Raw genomic sequence first — 14,260 nt, forward strand, 5'->3', positions numbered from 1 at the left:
ACGAAGTGGCTTATCACGTGGAAATGTATAGCAGTCAAATACTCTAAGCGCGTGATGTTGATTCTAAATGTGAAGAGAAAAACCGGAGGACCCAGAGAGAAATCCACGTGACCACGGGGAGAAAGAACATGCAAACTCCAAATATAAATGAGTCGGGATTGGGATCGAACCCACGACCTCCTGTGTACCAGGCGAGATGGTTAACATCTCTTCACCACGGTCTGCCGGCCGAGTCACCCTTGAACAAGAGCTTCTTGGCTCATTGGGCTTTACTCGGTGGGGAATCCACTCCTGGTTCTGAGCTTGTCAGGTCCCCGAGCTGGGAACAACCGAGTCGGGGCCGTGGGGGGAGGGGTATTTTGGGGGGCAGATTGCTTTCAGCCTCCGATCCGAAGGGGGGGGGGCCTCAGAGATTGTCTTAGAGAAGGGTCTCGGTGGAGGGGGGGGGGGTATTTTTTAATTTAACGCCTAGCCTCCAGGAACCCGTCCGTGGCCCTTCCCGCGTTAGTCGGAGGTGTCGCCGCCTGACCATGAAACCGACTTCTCGGCCGCATCAGTTGAGGCCCTCCGGCATGGGGGCCCTGGCCTCACGAGGTGTGGCACCCCGAGCCACCTCTAGGGAAGAAGAGCGACTGAACTGGATGACCTTCCGGCGATTCGTGGAGACGCAAAATTGTTAAACGTTTGGCTTTTCGCCATGGGGATATGTTGCACTCTGGTGTTCAAACGAATTCTCATAAATATTAACCGCATTGATATTTTTTGGTTTTGGTGAGCCTACGCAGGTGTAGAATTTGACTGTACGCTGAATGTAGCCCTTGGATGCTGGGTTGGGTTTCGTGTTAATAATCCTGACCCTATGTGTCTGGCCCATGAAGTCCATTTGATTGCTACTGCTGCTGCTGCTGTTAGTGCACTACATCGTTCCGTACAGATCTGTGCCATGCTCGCCTTACCCCCCTCACACTTTTCTCCTTCATCACGACTCTACAGCATCCGGTGGTACCTTTGTATTTTGACGTGGCTGTGTAAATCGCGCGGTGTCTGGGGAGCGGGAGTGCTGCGGTTAGCACGCTGTGCTGCGACTCGAGTTCGATTCCCGCTCACGGTCAACACCGGTGACGATTGTCTGAATCGGTCCTGGGCCTCCCGTAGGTCAACTCAGCCTCAAATAACTACCTGGTAGGATGTGTAAAAATCACCACTGAGGAGACAAAGGCATCCAGGCATGGTGCTGGCCGCCCACCCCCTCGTGTGCCGTGGTGCCGACCTTCACAGATGCTACTGGCGATCAGCACTTGCCCCAACAGTCTGTTACGGCTACACGGGTTATCTTTGTCTTTGTGCGTGGGGATGGGTGAAATGGCCTTGGCCTCGATGAAGATGGGACTCGCCTCTCTTTGTTTTGCCTGTTGGCAGCATGTGGACCTTGCTCTCATTGATTCTAAAAATGTTGACGTTTACGTATTTACTAAGTTCTCCCATTGAATCTATCGCTATAATATATTTTTTCTAGCAGTCAGCACCAACAATGTTAAGTCTACAAAGTGCGTGACAGGGCAATGTAAATAAATGTTGTTCTCATTGGAAACATTTCACTGTGCAACATTGCAGGCAGTGAGAATCAATTTCCTTTCATCTCTTTGTAAGGCAAACTCAGATAAAATAATTTACATGAGAACAACCAGACGCATCACGGATCGAATATCACTTCAGTGAGTCTCGTTAGAAGGTTGGTGTTGATTCAGTGTTTGTATACGCAAATATGTCCATGTGCTTCAGGTGCCAATGTCAAGGTCTCTTAGTCATGAGCGAACCTCAAGGGAGAGAGTTGGTGTACTTGTGTTCTTCCTCTGTTGACGGAGTGCAGATGACGCTGGTTTAATATGTGGCCCGTTGCTTGGGTTGCATGGCCACCGTCACTCTTCTGTGGCTTGTCATGAATGGGTCTCTATGTATCTCTATGGGTTTATAGACGTCTCTATGGGTTAACTATTCGGTCCATCGTTTAGGTTGCATGGCCATGATCGCACTGCTGCATATCAGGCTAAATTATGCACTAAAAAGAGGTTCATGATGCGTGCATCGGACTGTTAGTGTCGTGATGCTGTTGGTGGTTCCACCGGTGTCTACAAGAAAATAGACAACCAGGAGGTGCGATTTTTGGGCTTCGACTGAGGTGTTCATTCTGAAGGGTCACGTTGATGTTGATTGTGATGGGATTCATACATTAGTTTACTGGCACTTTTACGGATGTGCGGAAAGGACGCAGAAGCTTGTTCTATGAGCAAGTGAGGTGCGCATCGACACAGTCCCTCGCCATGACCGTGAATTATGAAAGTAAATTTACTTTTCTTAAAAAGTGATTTCCACACGAGAGAGAAAGTGTAACAGGTTGCACCATCGTGTTCCCATGGCAATGGGGAAGAACTGTGATCCATCTCTTGACCACCAAGTTCAAGTTGGACCTGGTGAAGAATTTGACCCCAACTCCCCCCTACACACCGTGCATGGCTGAAGGAGGAGCCCATACCCCAGCAGGCCTGGATTCCAGCCAGGCAGGCAGGAATCCAGGCAGAGATAGTTTTCTAGACTAGTACGATTGTCATGCATGTGTGTGTGTGTGTACGTTTGCATCGCCCTGTGAGTGGCTACGCTCCACTACGAACCGAGCGAACCGAATTCGATTCCCCCTCATGGCCAACACCAGTGATGATAATCTGAACTACTTGTGGGCCTCTCCTAGGTCGACTCAGTCTAAAATTAGTACCTGGTGCAGTGTGTAAAACATCACCACTGGGGAGACGAAGGCGATCAAGTGTGTTGCTGGCGACCCACCCCCTTGTGTGCCGTGCCGGCCTTCATAATTGCTCACTTCACAGCACTCGCCCCAAAAATATGTTTAGGATATACCGTGGATTTTGTCTTTGTTTGGCCCTAAGTAGCACCTAGCACTTGTCCCCACAGTTTATTGAGGCTACACTGGGGATCTTTGTCTTTGTGCGGCCGCGTGCCCGTGCAGAGTGGGCGTGGAGCAGCGGCCGTGCCGGGCCCTGGGCCCCGTGGAGGCCCTGCAGCAGCACCCCGCACGGCCCCACCTGCTGCTCGTCGGCTACGGCCGCGGGGCCCTCCTTGTGTGGGACCTCCGGCGCCACGCCGCCCAGCGACACCACCTGGGGGCGCCTGTGAGCACCACCCCCAACCACCACCACTTCCCACCCACCACCAATACCCCCAACCACCACCAATACCCCCAACCACCACCACCCCCAACCACCACCACCACCACCCCCAACCACCACCACCACCACCCCCAACCACCACCAATACCCCCAACCACCACCACCACCACCCCCAACCACCACCACCCCCAACCACCACCACCACCACCCCCAACCACCACCAATACCCCCAACCACCACCACCCCCAACCACCACCAATACCCCCAACCACCACCCCCAACCACCACCAATACCCCCAACCACCACCACCCCCAACCACCACCAATACCCCCAACCACCACCCCCAACCACAACTACCCCCAATCACCACCACTTCCCACCCACCACGACCACCCCCAACCACAACCACCCCCAACCACAACCACCCCCAACCACAACCACCCCCAACCACCACCCCCACCACCCCCAACCACCACCCCCAACCACCACCCCCAACCACCACCCCCAACCACCACCCCCAACCACCACCCCCAACCACCACCCCCAACCACCACCCCCAACCACCACCCCCAACCACCAACCACCACCCCCAACCACCACCCCCAACCACCACCACCACCCCCAACCACCACCACCACCCCCAACCACCACCACCACCCCCAACCACCACCACCACCCCCAACCACCACCACCACCCCCAACCACCACCACTTCCCACCCACCCACCACTTCCCACCCACCAACCACAACCACCCCCAACCACAACCACCCCCACCACCCCCAACCACCACCCCCAACCACCACCCCCAACCACCACCCCCAACCACCCCCAACCACCACCCCCAACCACCACCCCCAACCACAACCACCCCCAACCACAACCACCCCCAACCACAACCACCCCCAACCACAACCACCCCCAACCACAACCACCCCAACCACCACCCCCAACCACCACCCCCAACCACCACCCCCAACCACCACCCCCAACCACCACCCCCAACCACCACCCCCAACCACCACCCCCAACCACCACCCCCAACCACCACCACCACCCTTGGGGAGCGGTGGCACAGCGGTTAGCGCGCTGCTCTACGAATTGGTCCTGGGCCTCCCCCTGCAATGAGTACCCGGTGCGATGTGTAAACATCGCCACTTGGGCGACAAAGGCGTGGTGCTGGCTACCCACCCCCTTCGTGTGCCGTGCCAGCCTTCATGGGTGCTACTCGCTAACAGCACTTGCCCCAAAAGTCTGAAGGCTACACAGGGGATCTTTGTCTTTGTGCGGCACGCTCGGTGGTAGCTGGAGAGCGCCACGTGGCAGGGCACTGGCGATGGCATCGTGAGCTCGCACAGCGATGGCAGCCACAGCGTGTGGAGCCCCGGGGAGGAGCAGCCACAGACGAGCGTCACGTACGGTACGGACACACGTCCCACACGCCACGCACACACCCAGCGCCACGGTCACTCGTCCCACACGCCACGCACACACCCAGCGCCACGGTCACTCGTCCCACACGCCACGCACACACCCAGCGCCACGGTCACTCGTCCCACACGCCACGCACGCTCCCAGCGCCACGGTCACTCGTCCCACACGCCACGCACACACCCAGCGCCACGGTCACTCGTCCCACACGCCACGCACACACCCAGCGCCACGGTCACTCGTCCCACACGCCACGCACACACCCAGCGCCACGGTCACTCGTCCCACACGCCACGCACGCTCCCAGCGCCACGGTCACTCGCCCCACAGCCGGCGGACGTGCAGTGTTGGGATGGACTCAACACTGCCCAGTACATTAAGCAGTCCCCTTCCTTAACCTCCTTCCATACCTCTCTCAAGTCCTCACCTCTTCTCCATCATCACCCATTCCCTTCCTCTCCCCTCCCCTCACCCCTCCACTCCGTTCCGTCCCTCCCCTGCCCTTTCGTGATCCCCGAGTACCCCTCTATCACTGCCATTTGTTCCTCGATCCTTGATGTCATTGACAGTGATGTCATTGACAGTGATGTCATTGACAGTGATGTCATTGACAGTGATGTCATTGACAGTGATGTCATTGACAGTGATGTCATTGACAGTGATGTCATTGACAGTGATGTCATTGACAGTGATGTCAATGACATCATTCCAATCTGTGTCATTATTTTGCAAGCTACGTCAAGCACCTTTTAATGAAGGCACTTTATAAATATTCAATTGGATTATAATATACGGACCCTGCGTGTGTGTATGACCATCTCACGGTGGACACGTTAGTGTCTCCGTCGTCCTGAGGTGGCCACCTGGACCGTCTCGCAGCGTGGCTGTGCCTCACCGCCCTGTGGCCTCTCTCCCGTCCACAGGCCCCTTCCCCTGCAAGGCCATCACCAAGGTCCTGTGGGAGGACTCCAGCAACGGGTGAGTTGGCATGTTTCTAACAACCCATCACTCAAACGTGACCCCCCCCCCCCAAGCCCAGCGTCATTAATGATCATTATAAGGTGACGTCCTTCAAGGGGACACCCCCCCACCCCCCATTAATAATAATTAGCGGCTGACGTCACTCCACATGGGGGGCCGAGGAGCCCCCTCCTCGGCGTCAACTCACAACCCTCACTCACAAGGCAGAACCCTCACGTCACGCGATCTCCGTCACGCTGTTGAGACATCGAAGTAAAAAGGACGTCGTGATGAACAAGGGATTATAACCTTTACATGAAATAAGTCTGTGTCACCGCGCCCTTACAAAGTGCACACGAATTGATGCAATGAATATCACGTCGTGGTCTGCTCTTCGCTTGCAAGTTTCAGATTTATTGCAATACACCCGTCCTTGGACGGGCAAAAATGCGAGTTTCATAATATCTTCCTTGCAAAACGAGCAATGGGGCTGCACTCATTTTCATTCTTGTCTATTGAGGAATCCGATGAGCTTTAAAGCTCTTTTTCACAGATGTCCAGTAGGGGCGGCTCACAGTTACAACAACAAACAACACAAAAACACGATAGGAGTGCAAAGTATAGGAATATGTAAGCAAATCGTAACAAAATTTCCGTAAAACAGATAAAGTTTCTAAGTTTAAGTTGCACCAGTTCCCAAGCTTGGGCAAGGCAGCAAAGCAAGAAGAGTCCCAGACCACAGCAAGACAACAACGACGCACAGTCTCCCAATAACATTGCACATTGCAATGTCACTCTCGATACACGGTGTAAGGATGAAAGTTAAAAATTAGCAAACGCAGTTGCATGCAGGGCGAATCGTCTGCTTGAGGATATTGTTTGAAGCGAGCGCTCGGGCTGCAGAGTGGACGTCCCGTGCGCCGTCATCGTCATTGTGTACGGTGAACACGGCTTCTTTATGAGCGTAGACGTGAGCCTTGAACAAACGGTGACCTCCACGTTCCGCAACGAGCACGCAAGCGGCGCGCTCTTAGCTCCTCTCCGCGCACGACGCCGCATCGAGCGTTTGCTGACATTTGCTTTTCCCCGCGACGTCCTGGGAAACGCGTAATGAGTTTGTTCAAATGTCCAGGGTATGGGGAATATTTATTTATTTATATATTCTCCTCCTCCCCCACACAATGCTTTTGCAATAGCCAGATGGTTCATTCTAATCATTGGAGCTGTTCAGGTCTGGGAGTAGAGGCAGCATGAGATAAACTCGTCCCGATTGTGAGTCCCGGCGGCCGGGAACCAAATCCACGGATCGAGGTCCCCGCCAGGTGTAGTAAGCTCAGCCGGGGCGAGCCTACACCGTGTGTGGGTAAGCTCAGCCAGGGCGAGCCTGCTGCGCCGTGTGTGGGTAAGCTAAGCCAGGGCGAGCCTGCTGCGCCGTGTGTGTGGGTAAGCTCAGCCAGGGCGAGCCTGCTGCGCCGTGTGTGTGGGTAAGCTCAGCCAGGGCGAGCCTGCTGCGCCGTGTGTGTGGGTAAGCTCAGCCAGGGCGAGCCTGCTGCGCCGTGTGTGGGTAAGCTAAGCCAGGGCGAGCCTGCTGCGCCGTGTGTGTGGGTAAGCTAAGCCAGGGCGAGCCTGCTGCGCCGTGTGTGTGGGTAAGCTCAGCCAGGGCGAGCCTGCTGCGCCGTGTGTGGGTAAGCTCAGCCAGGGCGAGCCTGCTGCGCCGTGTGTGTGGGTAAGCTCAGCCAGGGCGAGCCTGCTGCGCCGTGTGTGTGGGTAAGCTCAGCCAGGGCGAGCCTGCTGCGCCGTGTGTGTGGGTAAGCTCAGCCAGGGCGAGCCTTCTGCGCCGTGTGTGGGTAAGCTAAGCCGGAGCGAGCCTGCTGCGCCGTGTGTGGGTAAGCTCAGCCAGGGCGAGCCTGCTGCGCCGTGTGTGTGGGTAAGCTCAGCCAGGGCGAGCCTGCTGCGCCGTGTGTGGGTAAGTTAAGCCGGAGCGAGCCTGCTGCGCCGTGTGTCGGTGAGCTCAGCCGGGGCGAGCCTGCTGCGCCGTGTGTGGGTAAGCTCAGCCGGAGCGAGCCTGCTGCGCTGTGTGTGTGGGTGAGCTCAGCCGGGGCGAGCCTGCTGCGTCGTGTGTGGGTGACCGCCAGTGCGCCGCACGGTGCTGTCTGTGTGGAGCTGCGAGGTGCCGGCGCAGGGGCAGTACAGAAATGTGGTCGACTGGATCGAGTTCACGGGGACTTTTGAGCGTTTCACGCTTGCACAGTGGAGTTTTCTCCTCCACATACCCAACGTTTTTTTTCCCACACAAAGCCAAACTCTCACGAATGGAATTTTCCAAAAATACCCCAATGCCGCCGGACCTTCCTGAACAAGATTCTCTTTAGACTCCGTGAGGTTTTCTGGGTAAACCGATGGAATAATTCTGTTCTGAGACGATTGCTGCCACGTGGCGTTATCTCCCAAACGTGACTCCGGTTTCCCAGCCTCCGCAGCGCTGCATTGTCTCCCCCCTCCCTCCTCCCTCCTCCTCTGGCTGCTGCTGTACATGTCCACACGATGATGAGTTGCTTCGCTGAGCTATCATTTGTGATAGCCAGGTCGCTTCTTAAAAAGAGTTAATAGCTCAGTGGACTTTACCCGGTAAAGTCACATCTTTTAGTTTAGTTGAAGATGCGGAGAGTGGAGTGATAAGGAGAGTGAGAGGGAAGACGACAAGAGGGAGGGGAGGGGGAGGCCCGGGAGTGGGGGGGGGAGCGCGGGGGGCTTCGTGAGGGGGGGGGGCTGGCTGTGGGCTGCTGTCGAGGTGGGGATCTGTAGTTGCCTGCGGCTGTTGTTGGGGATTTCGGGACATTGCCCTGACTCTGGAACAGCAGTGTCCATGTCAGCTGTCCCAGCAACACGGTCGGTCCCCCATGGATAAATAATTCAAGGCCCGTAAAACACCAAATGTTGTCGTGCCACGGGGGAAGCTCAGCTTGAAGCTTTTAACCACGTGGTACTTTTAGTTAAATCTCCGAGTGTGGCTGTAAGTGTCCGAGATGCACTGTACGGCAAAGACGAGCGTCAGGGCTTGCCGCGGCAGTGCTGCCTCTGAGGGCTTGGCCGCAATAAGAAGGCCACATTTTCATCGCGGAACAAGAATACAACGGGCTCGTCGTGTCTCAGGCAACGACCCTTGCACACTCGGCCTTTTCTTCTCTGGGGAAACATCGCTTCTGTTCGGAGGCGGCGTCAGTGATGGATGTGGGAAACTTGTTTTGAGTCTCCCTGTGTGCACTGTCGTGATGCAGGAGGGGCGCCATGGTGGCTAGGGGAGATGTTATCTCCCTCGCCTGGTACCACAGGAGGTCGTGGGCTCGATCCTGACCCTGACGCCTGACGCCTGTTGCATATTTGGAGTTTGCATTTCTCTCTCGCTGTGGTCGCTTGCATTTTTTCTTCGGGTCCTCTGGTTTTGCCCTCCACATTTAGAATCAACGTGTGCTTAGAGTATTTGGCTGCGATACATTTCTATGTGAACAGCCACTTTGTTGTTGAGCTGTCATTTGTGGCTAGGTCGTCTCTGAAAAAGAGATGCATCGATCAGTGGGTCTTTCCTGGTAAAATACAAAGTAGTTTTTAGTAGTTTTTTTAGGTCGGCTCAGCCTTAAATTAGTACCTGCGTCGATGTCTCTGCACTGGGGAGACAAAGGTGGCCAGGCGTGGTGCTGACCACCCACCCTGTCATGTGCCCTGCCGGCTTGAACAGATGCTCGCAAACAGCACTTGTTTCAGAAGTCTGTGATGGCTAAATGGGGGATCTTTGTCTTTGTTCATATATGCTGGAAATAAAAATAAAGTACTTTTTATACTTTTTATTTTACATTTATTTATTTTTAATGACTAGCTCACCTATTCTCTACTTTGCACTCCTATCGTTTTGTGAGTCGTTTGTTGTTGTTGTAACTTGCTGACCCGCCGCCCCTACTGGAGGACATCTGCGATGAAGAGCTTCGTAGCTCATCGGATTCCTCCTCCTGCAGTCTTAACTGATTCTGATTCAAACCCCGGCAGTCGACGGTGGCAGCTCTGCGCTCTGACCTCGCCACCATGAACACTCGTCCCAAAGTGCGTGAAGGCTCTACGGGAGGGGAGGGGGGTGCGGGTTGAACGGTCGTCTTTGTGTGCGGTGCAGGGAGTCCCTGCTGGTGTTTGGCGGGGGGATGCCGCGCGCCAGCTTTGGGGACCGGCACTGCGTGACGGTGCGCCGCGGCGGGGGGCGCCACGCCGCCTTCGACTTCACGTCGCGAGTCGTCGACTTCTTCACGGTGCACGGCGACGCTGCGGCCGGCGGTGAGGCCGTGGGGGGTGGGGAGTGGGGGTGGGCGCACGCGGAGAGGCCCCCTCCTCTCCCCTCTGCTCGCTCGCTCCCAGAGGGAGGGGGGGGCAGTGTGTTAGCGGGCGTGTTTGTCTTTGTGCCCCTACGGACTGTTAAGAGCAAGTGCTACACGGAGCTGCGGGAGAAGGACCGACGTATATGAGGCTATACGGGGGATCTTTGTTTTTGCGGCGGTGAGCGCGCCGCGCTACGAACCCAGCGACCTGCGTTCGACTCCACGTCGCGGCTGGCATCGGCGGCGAACGACTTGGAGCGGGCGGGCGTCGTGGTTTTTTTCCCGGTAGCGATCGTCATCGGCCAATCGCCGTGCTTCTCGTGCAGGTGCCGTCGGTGGCGGTGACGCCACGGCCCTGGTGGTCCTGGTGGAGGAGGAGCTGGTGGTCCTGGACCTGGCGACGGACGGCTGGCCCACCGTGCCGCCCCCGTACCTTTCTCCGCTGCACTCGTCGGCGATCACGTGCTCGTGCCACGTGGCCGCGGTGCCGCTGCGCCTCTGGGAGCGAGTGCGCGCCACGGGGCGTGCGCAGCGCACGCTCGCGCCCAGCGCCGTGAGTTCCTCCTCCTCCCTGTGTCTCTCCACGTCGTCTCTGGCCGGGTGAACCGGGTTTGCCACGGTTTCTTTCTGGGTACAGCGATAATTTTCTCGGGCGAGCGGTAAACTTGCTCTAGCGAGAATATCTCGCAATTCTTTAGCCAACCATGCTAATTGGGCCTGTGGGGGGAAGGACAAACAAACAAAGCACAAAAAGCATTTCTAGAGAAATTAGTTTTTAATTTAGATTGAATTCAGACCTAATAGGGAAGGAAGAGCATTCCAGATGGCCACAGAAGTGCATCTGAAAGCACGCCACGTGGTGGCTGTCTTTGTCCGATGGTTATCCAAAAGCGACTGCGAGGATGATTGGAGTTTGCGTGATGGTTTATGCTTCTTGACGAGATCAGAAAGGTATTGTGGTTCATTTGTGGTAAGAACTTTGTGTGTAATGAGCACGATCTTATACATCCAGTGTTAAGATTGACATAAGCGCTGTAGAATATGATTTATAATTATGTTACGCTTATTAGAGATGTCAGAAGCTTGTGATGTTTTTTTATCCACACATTTTCCACCGCCCCTGTGGGGTTCCCACGTGGGTGTCCCCTGTAATAGGAACTAACTCAACCTTGTCTGCAGAGTTGGCCGATCCTGGGAGGGAGGAACCTTCTCCCAGAGCCGAGCGAAAGGAATCTGTTGCTCACAGGGTAAGTCGCCCAGCATGCGACGCTCACCGATGTGAAACACTCGAGCGGTGATTCTCCCCATTCCTTCCTGGTGGTGAAGGGAGGGTATCGGCCACTTGTCAGCAGGGTCTAAGTTTGTAGAAGAGCGATGGTGTAAGCGGTTAGCGCGCTGCGCTACGAACCCATCCTCAAATGAGTACCCGGTGCGGTGTGTAAATGTCGCCACTGGGGAGACAAAGGCGGCCGGGCGTGGTGCTGGCCACCTACCCCCTCATGTGCCTTTTCCGGCCTTCATAGGTGCTCACTAACAGCACTTGCCCCAACTGTCTGTTAATGCTATATGGGGGATATTTGTCTTTTTGTGTGTGTGTGCATGCGCGTGTGTGCGTGCGTGTACGTGCACATGTGTACACGCCACAACGTGCGTGTGTGTGCGTACGTGCGCATGTGTACAGGCCACAACGTGCGTGTGCGCGTGTGTGCGCGTGCGTGTGTGCGCGTGCGTGTGTGTACACGCCACAACGTGCGTGTGTGTGCATGCCTGTGTGTACACGCCACAACGTGTGTGTGTGCCTGTGTGTGTGCGTGCGTGTGCGTGTGCGCAGGCACGAGGACGGCACGGTGCGCTTCTGGGACGCGTCGGGCGCTGGGCTCACTCCGCTCTACATCCTGAGCACCGCGCCGCTCTTCCAGACGGACGGCGAGCACAGCGAGGGCCTGGGCCCCGCCAGCGACGACGAGTGGCCTCCCTTCGTCAAGGTGGGTCCTGCCGCTTGCACGCAAAGACAAAGAGCCCTCCGCCCGTATAGCCTTAACAGGCTGTTGGGGCAAGTGCTGTGAGCAAGCACCTAATGAAGGCCGGCATGGCGAGCGAGGGGGTGGGGTGGACGGCACCATGCCCGGCCACCTTCGTCTCCCCGGCACTGCACCAAGTAATCATTTGAGGCTGAGTGGACCTAGGGGAGGCCCACTACCGGTTCAGATAATAATCGTCAATGGTGTTGACCGTAAGCGGAAATCGAACTTGGGTCGCCTGCTGGACTATCGCTCCCCACACACACACAGCTGTCCACACAACGTCAAATATTAATTGTCATATCTGCGATGGGAAAACCTGCGATGGGCGAGCTGTTGGTGTATTCTGTCATATTAAATATAATTTTACTTAACTTGGGTCGGCCCTGCTTGCAAAAGAGGCATTGTGCGTCTCGACAGGGCCGTATTTCATCTTCTGTTCTTCGAGTATTTTTTTTGCCATAAATTACCACGTGATAAGCCACTTTGTTGAGCTATCAATTTGTGGCCAGGTTGCTTCCGAAAAAGGGCATTACCTAGTAAAGTAAAAAAAAGTGTAGGTTATACAAAGGATACCACCACCCCCAGCAGCTGTGAACGTCTCCACAGCAAAGCCACGAATGTTGACCTCCGTGCCGTCCGCGCTGGCAGGTGGGCTGCTTCGACCCCTACAGCGACGACCCTCGCCTGGGGATCCAGAAGATCTCGCTGTGCAAGTTCAGCGGGCGGCTCCTGGTGGCGGGGACGGCCGGCCAGGTTGGTCGCGGACTGGGACTGGGACTGGGACTGGGACTGGGACTGAAACTGGGACTGGGACTGAAACTGGGACTGAGATTGGAACTTGGACTGGAACTGGGGCTGGGACTCCGCGTTTTGTTCAGACTCCTCGGGGCCGTTCCACCGCTGTGAGCGGTCGCCATCGGTTGCTGTGCGAGGGCCTTAGAGGACCCAGGGTGCCGCGGTGGCGAGGTGTTAACTACCTCGCCTGATGCGCAGGAGATCATGGGATCGATCCTGACCCTGACGCCTGCTGTATATTTGGAGTTTGCGTGTCTCTCTCACCATGGTCACGTGGATTTTACTCCGGGTCCTCCGGATTTTCACTCCACATTTCGAATCAACATCACGCATTTAGAGTATTTGGCTGCTAGAAATTTACATGTGATAATAAGCCACTTCGTTGAGCTATCATTTGTGTCCAGGTCGCTTCTAAGAAAGCTATAGAGCTCAGTGGGCGTTACTTGGTAAAATAAAATAAAAAATAGTTTAGTTTGGTTCATTGCACCTTCAGCGTTTGCGGCGTCCGTTTGTTCACCTGCCTGGGGCCATTTACTGCGCAGCCGTGAAGCAGAGGACGAGGGGAGTTCTTGATGTATATAGCGCCTTGGCCATGGAGCTGAACAAAGAACTGGCTATTTGTACAGCAGAAGTGAGTTGAGCTGATGAGAAGGATGGTCGTGCGTGATGAATATGATGATGCGTAGAATAAACGATGATGTCCGCGACAGTGAGTGGTTGATGACGAGTGAGTATTATGGATGGGTAGGGAAGTTTGGAAGAGGGATGAAGTTAGGGATGGGGAAGGAGAGTTGGGGTAAGTGAGGGAAAGTGAGTGAGTGTCTTAAGGGAAGAAGGAAAGAGACGGTGAGGCTGGTTGACGTTTAGGGGCAGTTCCAGCGTCAGGAGGCCAGAAGCGAGAAAGGAGGGAATGGTGACAGAGCACAAGGAGGAGGGGCAACGGGGACAGAGACAGCGAGGATTGTAAAATGAGAGGGCGAGAAGGAGCGTGGAATGAGATGAGGGAGGCGAGATTCGTGGACCCCGTGAGCCCACGTCGCCCTCGCGGTGGCCCCAGCCCACCCTCCGCTCGCGGTGGCCCCAGCCGACCCTCCGCTCGCGGTGGCCGCTGGGTAGCGCCGCGGGCGGGGAAGGGAGCGACCGTGACGGGGGAGGGCCGAGCGGCGATCCGCGCTGCGCACGCAGGTGCTCATCATGGAGCTGGGGGACGAGGCGGCCGTGCAGGAGATCGCCGTGGTGACGGTGGACCTGCTCAAGGAGCGGGAGGGCTTCGCCTGGAAGGGCCACGAGCGCCTCGTGGTGCGGCCCGGGCCCCGGACGCTGCCGGCCGGCTACCGGCCCGGACTCCTGCTGCAGGTGTCCGCTCCTGGGGGGGAGGGGGAACAGTGGTGCCCATGTTGTTTTCCGTTGTCCCGTTCCTTCTAACTACCTTGCCTCGTGTGCAGGAGGTCATGGGTTCGATCCTGACCCTGACCGATGCCTGCTGCGTTTCTCTCCTCACTCTCTCC

General features: G+C 56.1%; 1 protein-coding gene across 2 annotated transcripts in view; it reads left to right on the plus strand.

Annotated features, from left to right (window-relative positions):
- LLGL1 (LLGL scribble cell polarity complex component 1) overlaps positions 1-14,260 on the plus strand; it is a 56,258-nt gene that overhangs the window by 26,543 nt on the left and 15,455 nt on the right. For both annotated transcript variants that reach the window (XM_078601291.1, XM_078601293.1), the window contains exons 7-15: positions 3,023-3,185; positions 4,487-4,601; positions 5,536-5,590; positions 9,735-9,892; positions 10,260-10,486; positions 11,113-11,180; positions 11,765-11,918; positions 12,606-12,710; positions 13,938-14,108. In XM_078601291.1, the coding sequence (XP_078457417.1) occupies positions 3,023-3,185; positions 4,487-4,601; positions 5,536-5,590; positions 9,735-9,892; positions 10,260-10,486; positions 11,113-11,180; positions 11,765-11,918; positions 12,606-12,710; positions 13,938-14,108 (1,216 nt within the window). The remainder of the gene's footprint in view (positions 1-3,022; positions 3,186-4,486; positions 4,602-5,535; positions 5,591-9,734; positions 9,893-10,259; positions 10,487-11,112; positions 11,181-11,764; positions 11,919-12,605; positions 12,711-13,937; positions 14,109-14,260) is intronic.

Source organism: Lampetra planeri, chromosome 1 (genome assembly GCF_965212315.1).
Source record: "Lampetra planeri chromosome 1, kcLamPlan1.2.h2, whole genome shotgun sequence".
Lineage (NCBI taxonomy): Eukaryota > Metazoa > Chordata > Hyperoartia > Petromyzontiformes > Petromyzontidae > Lampetra > Lampetra planeri.